Here is a 13105-nt window from a genome sequence, read left to right on the forward strand (position 1 = left end):
GTATTGATGCCAAAAAATTAGTTTGAAAGTCAGCTTTGATTGTTCCTGATAAACTGTTTAACTGCTCCCCCAAGTGGATATTAAAGTATGTTGTGGGATAATTAAATATATTCTAAATAAACTACAAACATAAAATTATATAGATTTATTTTGTTCTCACATTGTTTCTTGTAACTCCTTCCTCTCAGTGGCACAGATGACTGAAAGGCTCATTATGCGGGCCTTTGTCTTCTCAGGTGTAAATCACAATGATATTCATGATAGTTGACGCCTACTCGCATATGACTTTTACCAACAAAAAGTGTCTTAGAAAATGTAAATCAATATATTGTTTTCTGTAAGTGAGTAAACAAGATGATTTTCACATAATTTAGAAAAAAAAAATTTTTGGCTACAAGCTCCAGTTCTCAAAAGTCCCGGGAACCAATGTTCTCTATGTGTTTTTTTTTGCCTTTTTCAAGTGTTTTAACATTTTTAGTTTTTCACTAACCACGCATAATATTTTTTTTCTCAAAAACACAATCATGTACATACATGCATTTTACATATTATTATAGCCCAGTTTGTGCTGTTTACAGTGAGATTAGACTTTACCCATTCAGATATTTATAAGAAACTGAAAAAAGCACAAATGTCAGGGTATGACAAAACTTCTCCAGGCCCCAAAAATACCCTTAGACTCCAGAGGGTTAAATGAGCCTTGGCCCACAGGACACGACGGCGCTTCTGGACTTGTCCTTGTAAGGGCCTTGTCCCTTACGCACAGAGATTTCTCCAGTTTCTCTGAATCTTTTGATGATGTTATGCAGTGTAGATGATGAGATTTGCAAAGCCTTTGCAATTTGACGTTGAGGAACATTGTTTTTAAAGTTTTCCACAATTTTTTTACGCAGTCTTTCACAGATTGGAGAGCCTCTGCCCATCTTTACTTCTGAGAGACTCTGCTTCTCTAAGACAAAGCTTTTATAGCTAATCATGTTACAGACCTGATATCAATTAACTTAATTAATCACTAGATGTTCTCCCAGCTGAATCTTTTCAAAACTGCTTGCTTTTTTAGCCATTTGTTGCCCCCGTGCCAACTTTTTTGAGACCTGTAGCAGGCATTAAATTTTAAATGAACTAATTAAGTGGATAAAAGTGTAAAATTTCTCAGTTTAAACATTTGCTACGTTATCTATGTTCTATTGTGAATAAAATATTGGCTCATGTGATTTGAAATTCCTTTAGTTTTCATTTTATTAAAATTTAAAAAACGTCCCAACTTTTCCGGAATTCGGGTTGTATAATAAAAATATGAACACTTAAAAAGTTCTCTTTAGGCCTAATGAAAACATTAACATAATTTCACTCTCATATTCAGGATCTATACCCCACGAGGCGCTTATCCAGGTTTGTAGCTCTGCTTTCTGCCAAACAGCCATCTGGATCCATCAGATGCGAAGTTGCAATGGATTTCAGCCTGTGAAGCATTATGAGAGATTAAATGTAGACCACAAATTAGTGGTTGCTTTCAGGGATGCCAAGGAGTTTTGAGCAACTTAAGGCTTGGTTTTAGGGAGCACTTCTGAGAAACCTGCCCACTTGGGAATTGACCCCTCGGGAATTCTGGGAAGGCAGTTTAACGATTGTATACAGCTCTATTGTGTAAAGGTGCATCAAAGCTATAAAACCCACAATCAGCTAGTAAACCCTTTTGTGTGTGTGTGTGTGTGTGTGTGTGTGTGTGTGTACATACAGGATGCATAGATTTCACTAGCAACCACTTTGATTCTTATTAATGCTTACCGAGGCATAGACTTACAGGAAATGCTTTCAGAAACAGATACACACATGTCTTCCACACACATTCAAGTCCATACCATCAAGCTATCAGAGCCTCCTTTGCTGGATATTGAGATTTAGCTTTAGGGAAGGGAAGGGCTGATATTCCTGGGACAAACACAGTTTGCACTACAAAGCCCATTAGGAAGTTAATGGGAGCCTTACAGTTTACAGCCTTGGGGAATGACTAGCATAGAGTGTACGTATGTGTATATAAAGTAGGGCTGGGCACTAAAAAATTATCATGATATTTTTCAGCCTTTTGATGATTTTCAATATATCTCTTAATATAATGTGATATTTATAAAAAAAAATTTAATCATGTTTTTTTTTATTGTGTTAGTTCAATTTTTAAGTTATTTTTTCAACCTGATCAAAATAACCCAACTGCAGTTTGATTGAGATTAATTGGAATGCACAATGAAAAATACATGATTTTTGAAAATGGTTAAAAACAGAGTTATGTTTTTTTTCCAAATGATCTCTTCAAATATAGTATATAGTAATATAGTAAAATCTAATTAAAAAGTAATAATTAGATGTTTTCCACAATGTTTTGTCACAAAATGAAAAGTATATTTTTATTAGTGCTGTCAAATGATTAATCGCGATTAATCGCATCCAAACTTAAACTTTTGTTTAAATAAGACATGTGTATACTGATAATATTATTATGTATTTATATAATAAATATATATGTATTTAAAATGTTTGTTTACATTGTGTACACACACACACACACACACACACACATATATATATATATATATATAAGAATATGAATATATGAATGTATAAACATAAATATTTTCTAAATATACTGTATGTGTGTGTATTTACATATACATAATAAATATACTCAGTACACGTACATATATAATGTAAACAAAAAAGTCTATTTTGGATACGATTAATCGCAATTATTTTATTAATTTCTTTAAATGCACTGATGTATAAAAAAAATTACAGGACTCTTCAAAAGTCTTATGCTCACAAATGCATCATAAATATAGAGAAAATTGTCATATGTGAAATATTATTACAATTTAAAACGTCAATTTTCTGTTTTAATTCATTTTAACATTTTCGGCATCATTACTCCAGTCTTCAATGTCACATGACATGATCCTTCAGAAATCATTCTGATATGCTGATTTGCTGATCAAGAAACATTTCTTATTATCAATATTGAAAACAGTTGTGCTGCTTAATATTTTTGTGTAAACAAACAATGATTGTAAGGAATGGTAATAAACAGTAGACTGACCAGTATTGTATTTTTACTAAAAGACAAAAGTCTTACAAGCATTTTTTTTTTAAATCATGACTCAAATGAATTGTTTAATTAGAGATTTGAATCAATTAATTGTGAACTTTGTCTGAACTGATTCACTCGAATGTAATTTTGTATCATAACATTTACATTTATCTTCCATTGCTAAAGACCAGCATTAAGTTGACTTGAGGGATGCCATTTATGTAGTTATTTGGATCTTATTTTAAAAACAAAGTATAAAAAAATTATCAGAAAGTGTCTCATCATTATTTGTAGGTATGTGTTGTAGCTTTTTGTATTATATTCTGGCTGCTAGAAGTTTGAAAAAGTGATTTAGTAAATACTCACTGGTGTATATTTATGGAGTAATTTCAGGTGGATCTCTCTCTAGCTGCCTTTTGATTGACAGCCTAGTCTGGCAGTATGGCGACTCTGTTATTACACTCATTCCTCTTTTTCCATCCCTCGTTTTATCTCCAGCTGGAACGATAGGGCTTTCTCTTCTCTGGGCGCGAAGCCCAGTCTGTTTCATTAGACTCAGCTGTAGGCTGGATGTTATTCATCACCGGTCTGGAAGTTCAGAGACTTAATGAGCCCGGGGTTTGTCAATATCGTCTTTTGCCATTATGTCAAGTGCATGCAATGGATATGTTGCTTTCTGCGACTTGTATTGATTCAGTTTGTAGCCACTCCATTGGGCATGAGAGAAACACAGCCTTGGGAAGGTGGTTGCATCCAATTTGCAATTTTGCGTTATTGCTAGCATCTGTTGCAGTTATGCTTGGTCATTTCAAATCACTGATCTATAGTTATTCAGTACTGCGGCGGATAACTGAAGTATTACTGGTTGAAAGCCACTAGGGGTTGGTGTAGTTTAAATATGGGTAGTTACCGAGATTGAGTTAAAATATCAAATGTCACTTCAGCCTTTGTATTTTGAAACAGTGGGGGAAGACAGCCTAAGCAAAGATCCCTTTTCAACCCTGACCTTTGACCTAAACATCCAAAAAAGGTGCAGAAAACTGTGTTCTAATGAATGAATAATTAAGGTATTGCAGGATCAGCAGCAGAGAATCTCTTTGCTTTTCTCTCTCACTGTTCCTAGAGTAGAGTTCAAAGAGAGAACGGAACTACATGCAAATGTAAATGAAGTGCGGCTGCAGAGAAAATAACAGCTTCTTTTCCTGTTCTCTCACTCCCTGCGGAGAGGAGCAGAAAGATGTGAAGAGATACTTTAAGAGATAAAGCTGCACACAGTCTTGAAATGGAAATCAGAGCCCAGTTTGGGGTGGTTTTCATTATTTTTAGGTCATGTGCACGCCCGGTCAGGGGTTTCAGAAAACTCTAACCCTGATTATTAACCCTCTGCCATTGCTCACTTGTGATCCTCAGCTCTAGTATTTTGAAGGTTTTTGACAGTGCTAGACAATATCTCTAAGTGCATCTCATGGTAATAGACAACCTCTGAATTATCCACTTTGCTCCTACAGTATATAAAATAATACAAATTGCAGAAATGAAATCTGCCTGTTTGTCTGTCTGTTTCTATCTTTCTTGTTTTTCATCTAATATTTATATTTTAATTACATTTCAACCTTATTTCACTTAATGAGGACTGTTTTAGTTTTAGTTAACAATAACAACACAAGAAATCTATACTAAATACATTCTGTCAGCTATTGTTTTTTATATTATGCTTGTTTGCTTTTTTATATGTTTACATGGGCTAGCTGTAATTCTTAGAGTCTTATAGGACTCAAAGGCTCATATCCTATTGGTCTTTTTTACCATTATGTTTATAAATTCAAAAATTAAAGTGTCCATGAAGTGACGAGTGAAGCAAACAGACATACACACACACACACACACACACACACACACACACACACACACACACACAGTGGCCACAGACTATTTGTCCACTTAATCCTCCATTAGTTGCTCATTGGCGCCAGTCATGCTGGCAGGGAAGTCCTTGTCACACACGATGTCATCAAAGTGAGTCACAGTGGGTGAAGTCATTTCCCTCCGACTGAAGCTCTTAGTGTATCATCACATGCTCCAGCATGGCCTCTTTCCCGCTAGCTAACATGCACGCTCGCTCTTGCTCGCTCTCTCCAGTGACCTTGTTTGTGTAATTGGCCAGTTTAATGTTTTGGGGATTGTTTTCCCCTAAGTGCTGTCCTCCCTCTTAGAGATCTGAAGAGTATTATGGTTCATAATGAATGACAGCTGGCATAAGATTATTCCAGTTTGGTTTCATCAAGATATTTATGTCCTGAAGCAAACTGGTATTGAGGAGTTATTGATGGTATCATTTTACACTCTGCAATATAATCACTCAGTCTATCATTTCTATCTCTCTTTTCCAGAAGGATCTTCCCTTGCCCAGGAAGAGCAGTGGGTGAGTGTAGCAAATCCACTTTACCTGATTTAATTCTGCATTTTTCTGTCCAAATGTTGTCTGTAGATGTTTTATTGTTTGTTGTTTGCAGGGACCTAGTTTAATGTGCTATTGAATAAAAGCACTTTTCCCAAACCCAGTCTGAAACGAACAACCCCAGACTTTGTGTCAATTTTTCACTATTCCTGTCAACATTGAAATTACTTGATGTGATGAAAGAAAGTGACAGGCTAAAGTTGGAAATCTGAAACTGGTCTTACATCACTGAAGGTGATATTATGTAAACTGAGAAAAAAATCACAAGCATCACAAGAGATGCAGGGTCACAGAGTAATACTTTGCTGCTATTGTGTAGTAGGGCAATATTGTAGATCAGGGCTATTCAAATCTTGCCCTGGAGAGCCAGTGCGGTTTGGCAGAGTTTGGCTCCAATCCTAGTCAAAGACACCTGAGCATGCTAATCAGTGTTTTTGGGATCATTAGAAAATCACAGGCAGGTGACTTTGATCAGGGTTGGAGCCAAACTCTGCACTGCATTGTCCCTCCAGGGCAAGATATGAATAGCCCTGTTGTAGATGTAAAGGAAGTTATACTGTAATGCTGGAATGCAGTAATACTTCAGTGCAACAGTATGTGGTGCAGTAATGTAGGAATACTTTAGTTCATCAGTGCAGGAACACAATGACACAACAGTGCAACAATGCAGGAATGCAGTGATACATTGCTGCAGTAATGCAGGATCTCAGTAATACTTGCTGTAGTGCAGTAATTCAAGGTTACAGTAATACCTTAGTGCAGCAATGCAGGACCACAATAATATTTTAGTGCAGGAAAGTAACAAAACACTAGTGCAGTAATGCAAGAATGCAGTATAACTTTAGTGCAGTAGTGCAGAAATTCAGTGATATATCTTTGAAGGATTCTAGCAATACAGTAGTTCAGCAATGAAGGGATACAACAATACACTAGTGAAGTGGTGCAGAGATACAGCAATACGCTAGTGCAGCAATGCAGCAATACACTAATGTAGTGATGCAAAGACGCAGCGATACACTAAAGCAGTGATGCAGGGACGCAGCGATACACTAATGCAGTGATGCAGGGATGCAGCCATACACTAAAGCAGCGATCCGGGGACGCATCCATACACTAATGCAGCGATGCGGGGAAGCAGCCATACACTAAAGCAGCGATCCGGGGACGCAGCCATACACTAAAGCAGCGATCCGGGGACGCAGCCATACACTAAAGCAGCGATCCGGGGACGCAGCCATACACTAATGCAGCGATGCGGGGACAAAGCCATACACTAAAGCAGCGATCCGGGGACGCAGCCATACACTAAAGCAGCGATGCGGGGACGCAGCCATACACTAAAGCAGCGATCCGGGGACGCAGCGATACACTAAAGCAGCGATGCGGGGACGCAGCCATACACTAAAGCAGCGATCCGGGGACGCAGCCATACACTAAAGCAGCGATCCGGGGACGCAGCCATACACTAAAGCAGCGATCCGGGGACGCAGCCATACACTAAAGCAGCGATCCGGGGACGCAGCCATACACTAAAGCAGCGATCCGGGGACGCAGCCATACACTAATGCAGCGATCCGGGGACGCAGCCATACACTAATGCAGCGATGCGGGGATGCAGCGATAAACTAATGCAGCGATGCGGGGACGCAGCGATACACTAAAGCAGCGATGCGGGGACGCAGCGATACACTAAAGCAGCGATGCGGGGACGCAGCCATACACTAAAGCAGCGATCCGGGGACGCAGCCATACACTAAAGCAGCGATCCGGGGACGCAGCCATACACTAAAGCAGCGATCCGGGGATGCAGCCATACACTAAAGCAGCGATCCGGGGACGCAGCCATACACTAAAGCAGCGATCCGGGGACGCAGCCATACACTAATGCAGCGATGCGGGGACGCAGCCATACACTAAAGCAGCGATCCGGGGACGCAGCCATACACTAAAGCAGCGATCCGGGGACGCAGCCATACACTAAAGCAGCGATCCGGGGACGCAGCCATACACTAATGCAGCGATGCGGGGACGCAGCGATACACTAATGCAGCGATGCGGGGACGCAGCGATACACTAATGCAGCGATGCGGGGACGCAGCGATACACTAAAGCAGCAATGCGGGGACGCAGCGATACACTAATGCAGCGATACACTAATGCAGCGATGCGGGGACGCAGCGATAAACTAAAGCAGCGATGCGGGGACACAGAGATACACTAAAGCAGCGATGCGGGGACGCAGCCATACACTAAAGCAGCGATCCGGGGACGCAGCGATACACTAAAGCAGCGATGCGGGGACGCATAGATACACTAAAGCAGCGATGCGGGGACGCAGCCATACACTAAAGCAGCGATCCGGGGACGCAGCGATACACTAAAGCAGCGATGCGGGGACGCAGCCATACACTAAAGCAGCGATCCGGGGACGCAGCGATACACTAAAGCAGCGATCCGGGGACGCAGCGATACACTAAAGCAGCGATCTGGGGACGCAGCGATACACTAAAGCAGCGATCCGGGGACGCAGCCATACACTAAAGCAGCGATCCGGGGACGCAGCGATACACTAAAGCAGCGATGCGGGGACGCAGCGATACACTAAAGCAGCGATCCGGGGACGCAGCCATACACACATACACAAATGCAGCGATGCGGGGGATGCAGCGATGCGGGGATGCAGCGATGCGGGGATGCAGCGATACACTAAAGCAGCGATGCGGGGACGCAGCGATACACTAAAGCAGTGATCCGGGGACGCAGCCATACACTAAAGCAGCGATGCAGGGAACGCAGCCATAAACTAAAGCAGCGATCCGGGGACCCATCGATACACTAAAGCAGCAATGCAGGGAACGCAGCAATGCGGGGACGCAGCGATACACTTAAGCAGCGATGCGGGGACGCAGCGATACACTAAAGCAGCGATGCGGGGACGCAGTGATACACTAATGCAGCGATGCGGGGACGCAGCGATACACAAAAGCAGCGATGCGGGGACGCAGTGATACACTAATGCAGCGATGCGGGATAGCAGCGATACACTAAAGCAGCGATCCGGGGATGCAGCGATACACTAAAGCAGCGATGCGGGATAGCAGCGATACACTAAAGCAGCGATGCGGGATAGCAGCGATACACTAAAGCAGCGATCCGGGGACGCAGCGATACACTAAAGCAGCGATGCAGGGAACGCAGCGATGCGGGGACGCAGTGATACACTAAAGCAGCGATGCAGGGACGCAGCGATACACTAATGCAGCGATGCAGGGAAATATGATAGATTAGATACTTGCACATGAGAATCCATGGTTTTTGGCATCCACAGTGTGTAAATTATTGGCTTCAAAAATCTTGAAACTTTAAAATTCAAGAATGAATCACTTCAATAGTTTATCTGAAGGACATTTTTTGATAACTTTTGAACAATATGCCATTTAAGTATTGTTTTTCTGTCCAATGTGAAATCCTGATCTGAAGCAAAATCAGTTGAGAGCCAGTACTGTAGAGTTTGAGCTGTACAGATAATTAATGAAGCGCTGGCCTTGGTGCTGAACCCTTCTCTGGCGTGAGAGACTCCCTGGATGTGTTTCCTCTGCATCTCTAACACTTGTCTGTGTGATCTTGTGCCTGTTTATTGCCTATGTATAGCACCACAACACTTCCATTTCACACCTTTAGTGTCAAATAGTGTGTGAGTGTGTGGGTTTTGTTAGCTCCTGTGAGAGTTTTGGCTTTTTGTATGCTGATCAGATCAGAATGACTGTTGTTTGTAATGGGCTCTGTTGTGGACATTGCCACCATCATTAGCATTCACATACCTGCTATAAAGAGCCTCTCCACCGACTGGACTAACACACAAAACAGGTGCTCAAATGTGTATAAATAGAGCTCTCTTGGGAGGTTTGTGAAGAGACAAGGAAAAGTGGAAGGGTTTTTGTAGGCAACTATTGGCAGCTAATAACAGATGGGTCTTTTATTCTCAGTACGGGCCATGCTGTTTGATTGGGCTGATACAGTAGATTAATCAGCAGACGATCAATATGACATTTCCAGGAGTGCTGAATCGTTCCAGCTATAATCGGGATACGGTCTATCTATCTAAACCTTATTTTAATATGATTTGTCACATTTCATCTTTATATATCCCACATGAAGCAAGAAAATAATCTTTAAAGTTATTGTATGTTGTCCAGGCCTAGTGTGTCTTTTCCATTGTGACCCTTCTATGAATTTGACCCGGTAACTCCTAAAAGCTCTTCTGCATCTCTCTCTCTCATCTATATTTCATCTCTCTTTCCACCATCCAGATCATTTATTATTGAAATGAGCAGCTTTTAATGTGTGTCTGGGCCTGTGTGCAGCTGAGTCTGTGTGCTTTGGGAGACGGCGGCCCTCCTAGTCCCAACAGACCCTCCCAACTGTGACATGACGCGATACGAAGGTTCAGACAAGGTTTATTGTGGTGAGCTATCTAGGGCACAGAGATGATGTCAGTTCTTATATAGCCTGGCATACAGAAAGAGATGGGTGGGGCTCTGTAGCCACATCACAATAAAATCGACCAATCAAATGCCAGCATTTAAGTATAAGCAACCCCAAAACCCTGTGGTGTGATCTCTGCATATGAAGCCAATAATATAATGATTTAAACTTAGGTGGTGAATATTATATTTGAACTGGAAAATTAATTTACTCTGTATGAATCAATTTACACTGATTAATTTTGCATGTTGTTTTAAAAAATGTCCACACATGTTATATACTATAATACAAATCTTTAAATAATGTCTTATATTATTTTAAAATTAATATGTTTACATATATTCACATTTTTATTATTAAAATAAGGAATCGACACACTATTATGCAGATAACTTCTTGTATTTAAATCACATGAACTGAATCAACATGGATGTGAATTTTTTTTTTTACTATATAAATTGGTGCAGGACTTTATTTTTGTATTTATTTTTATTGAAAGATTAATAGCAACATACAGTAAAATAAAAAAATAAACATTATTTCCTTTTTTGTTTATATATCTTTATTATAATAAATACATGCATAAATACATTTATTAGTATATATATAATAAATAAATATAAATATATAATATCCCAGGGAACACATGTTAGGAGAAAATTGTTAGCTTGAATGAAAAATGGATAAAAGCGTCTGCTAAATGCATAAATTTAATTTTTCAAAATGCTTTTTCTGAAGAAGAAAATCATCATTATTAATATTACTTTTTTATTAGACAATTATTAGACAATTAAGACATTTTAGACTGTCTCAGCAAGTTTAATTAAAACTCCTTTTTGCATTATTTTTCAAATATTTTCACAAATCTTTATCTTTTTGTGCATTTTGTCTTGTATCAAAAATATTAAAGAAGAATCTAAATAAAGATTTAATTTATACATTTTATACATTTATACATTTATTTATATGTTTTAATTTATTTAAAACATATTCAAACAAATAACACTTATTTTAATTGTAGTAATATCCTTATTATCGATGTATTATTATTTAAGACATTTCAATTCAGATACATACATATTAAAATATATTTAATATCATTAAAAGGTTAAAAATATCTTGTGCAACACTAAAATGGACAATCCGATCAGAGCATCCATGTTTAAAGGGTCCAAATAACTAGTGCTATATTTTATGAACAAGATCAAAATAATCCTTTCCTCTCTTATTTATTTTATATCTCTCCCATGTGTCATTCAGATTTCCATTACCAGCGACGCAGTCCTGAGCCCTGAGCTCTGATAGGCTTTTAATGGCCACACACATGCTGACAGCCCTCCTATGAGTCCTCAGTCCTCCCTCCCTCGCCCTCTCTCTCTCTTTACTACCTGGCTTGGCACATTACCCTTGAGAGCCACCTTCTCTCTCTCTCTCTCTCTCTCTCTCTCTCTCTCTCTCTCTGTCTCCTCAGCCAGCCTCACGCACCCAGACGAACCCGGGGCATGTATGAGGGAGGACGTGATGTGTCATTGTGTAGTCGGCTCTTCTCTGTGAATGTTGTTTAAGTGTGTGTTGACACACTCGGCTGCCGCTGTCACTCTCATCGCTGTGTGTGCGCCTGCCAACCGGCCGTCCTCCTGGATAGCAACATGTTCCGCCGAACCAAGAGGTAAACGAGAGAGAGAGAATTATTTGGCTCTCGCTTGCAATTGTGACTCATCAGAATGTGCTGCTCGGGTTTGATTGTTCTGCTGAATGTGTGATTTTGTTGTTTTTGGTGATGGTGATGATGATGATGATGATGATGATGCGCTGTGATTGTTGAGGCTGATGTCATCGTCTCTTGGCCGGTTCATGGAGGGATGACAGCTTGTGTTTTGCAAGTGTGTTTGCACGTGTTAACTCATGAGGCCTTGTCTTTCTGTTGAAGGAGTGATAGACCGATATATCGGTCAGGCCGATTAACGACCTTATTTTGAGATTATCGGTGTTGGCTAAATTGACTTTTTGTCACACCTGCTAATGGTGGAATAACATTTACGTCACATAATTTTTTTTGGCATTATTTATTTTAATAACAATGCATAAAAAATATATTTCAAATTAAATATTATTTTATTATATTAATGATATTTTCTGTCACATGGTAAAATTGGTGTGATTTTTCAAAGAAATAATTTAACTCGGCAAAGATGCATTCAATTGATGAACAAAAAAAGTAAAGACATTTATAAAGATTGGGATTCTATTCATTAAAGAAACCTGAAAAAAATATGGTTTCCGCAAACATATAAAGCGGCAAAACACTGATAATAATAAGAATCATTATTAATAATTATACACCAATAATAGAGCAGCAAATCGGCATACTTGAATGATTTCTGAAGGATCATGTGACACTGGAGAGTAATGATGCTAAAGAATTCAGCTTTGCATCACAGAGATTACGTTTTTAAATCTATTCAAATAGAAATCAGTTATTTTTAAATGGCAATAATATTTCACAATATTGCTTTTATTTTTCATCAGACAAATGCAGCGTTGCTGAGAGACTTATATCATTAAAAAAATCATATCTTAGAATAAAGTATGTTAGACGAAAATAAATAAAAGCAAACACTTCTGTTATTTATCTGGTTAGACACAGAGCTGATAATCTCAAAACTGTGCATTATTGACATATAGGCTAAATCAACCTTGCTTACTGTATAGCACACAATATATCGACCTAACACTAATTATATTGGCCATTGATCACTTTGATCTCTGTATTTTTGCAAAACTCATATAGGTCGACCACCTGTGTAAAACTGTGATTGACCGAATGTATACAGCAGCATATACAGTACACACATTTGTTTGGCTTGGCATGAGAAGATATAGTAACAGCAGCAACTATATGTGTTTATGTTTGGTGCATATGCTGTGTGTGCTTCTGTTTGTGTGTTTATATGTGTGATGTTGTGTGACAGAAGAGATTAAAGTGGCTTTGAACACCTGTGTTTGTGTGTGTGTGTGTGTGTGTGTGTGTGTGTGTGTGTGTGTGTGTCTGTTTTCACCGTCTCTCTCTCTCTCTCTTC

At 39.3% G+C, this 13105-nt stretch overlaps 1 protein-coding gene across 1 annotated transcript in view; it reads left to right on the plus strand.

Moving 5' to 3' along the window:
• Positions 1 to 11427: 11427 nt before the first annotated feature.
• The window catches only part of mast1a (microtubule associated serine/threonine kinase 1a), a 37764-nt gene continuing 36086 nt past the window's right edge, over positions 11428 to 13105 (plus strand). Inside the window, exon 1 of the mRNA XM_059555028.1 lies at positions 11428 to 11694. Coding sequence (XP_059411011.1) covers positions 11675 to 11694 — 20 coding nt within the window. The 5' untranslated portion in view covers positions 11428 to 11674. The remainder of the gene's footprint in view (positions 11695 to 13105) is intronic.

This window comes from Carassius carassius, chromosome 7 (genome assembly GCF_963082965.1).
Source record: "Carassius carassius chromosome 7, fCarCar2.1, whole genome shotgun sequence".
NCBI lineage: Eukaryota > Metazoa > Chordata > Actinopteri > Cypriniformes > Cyprinidae > Carassius > Carassius carassius.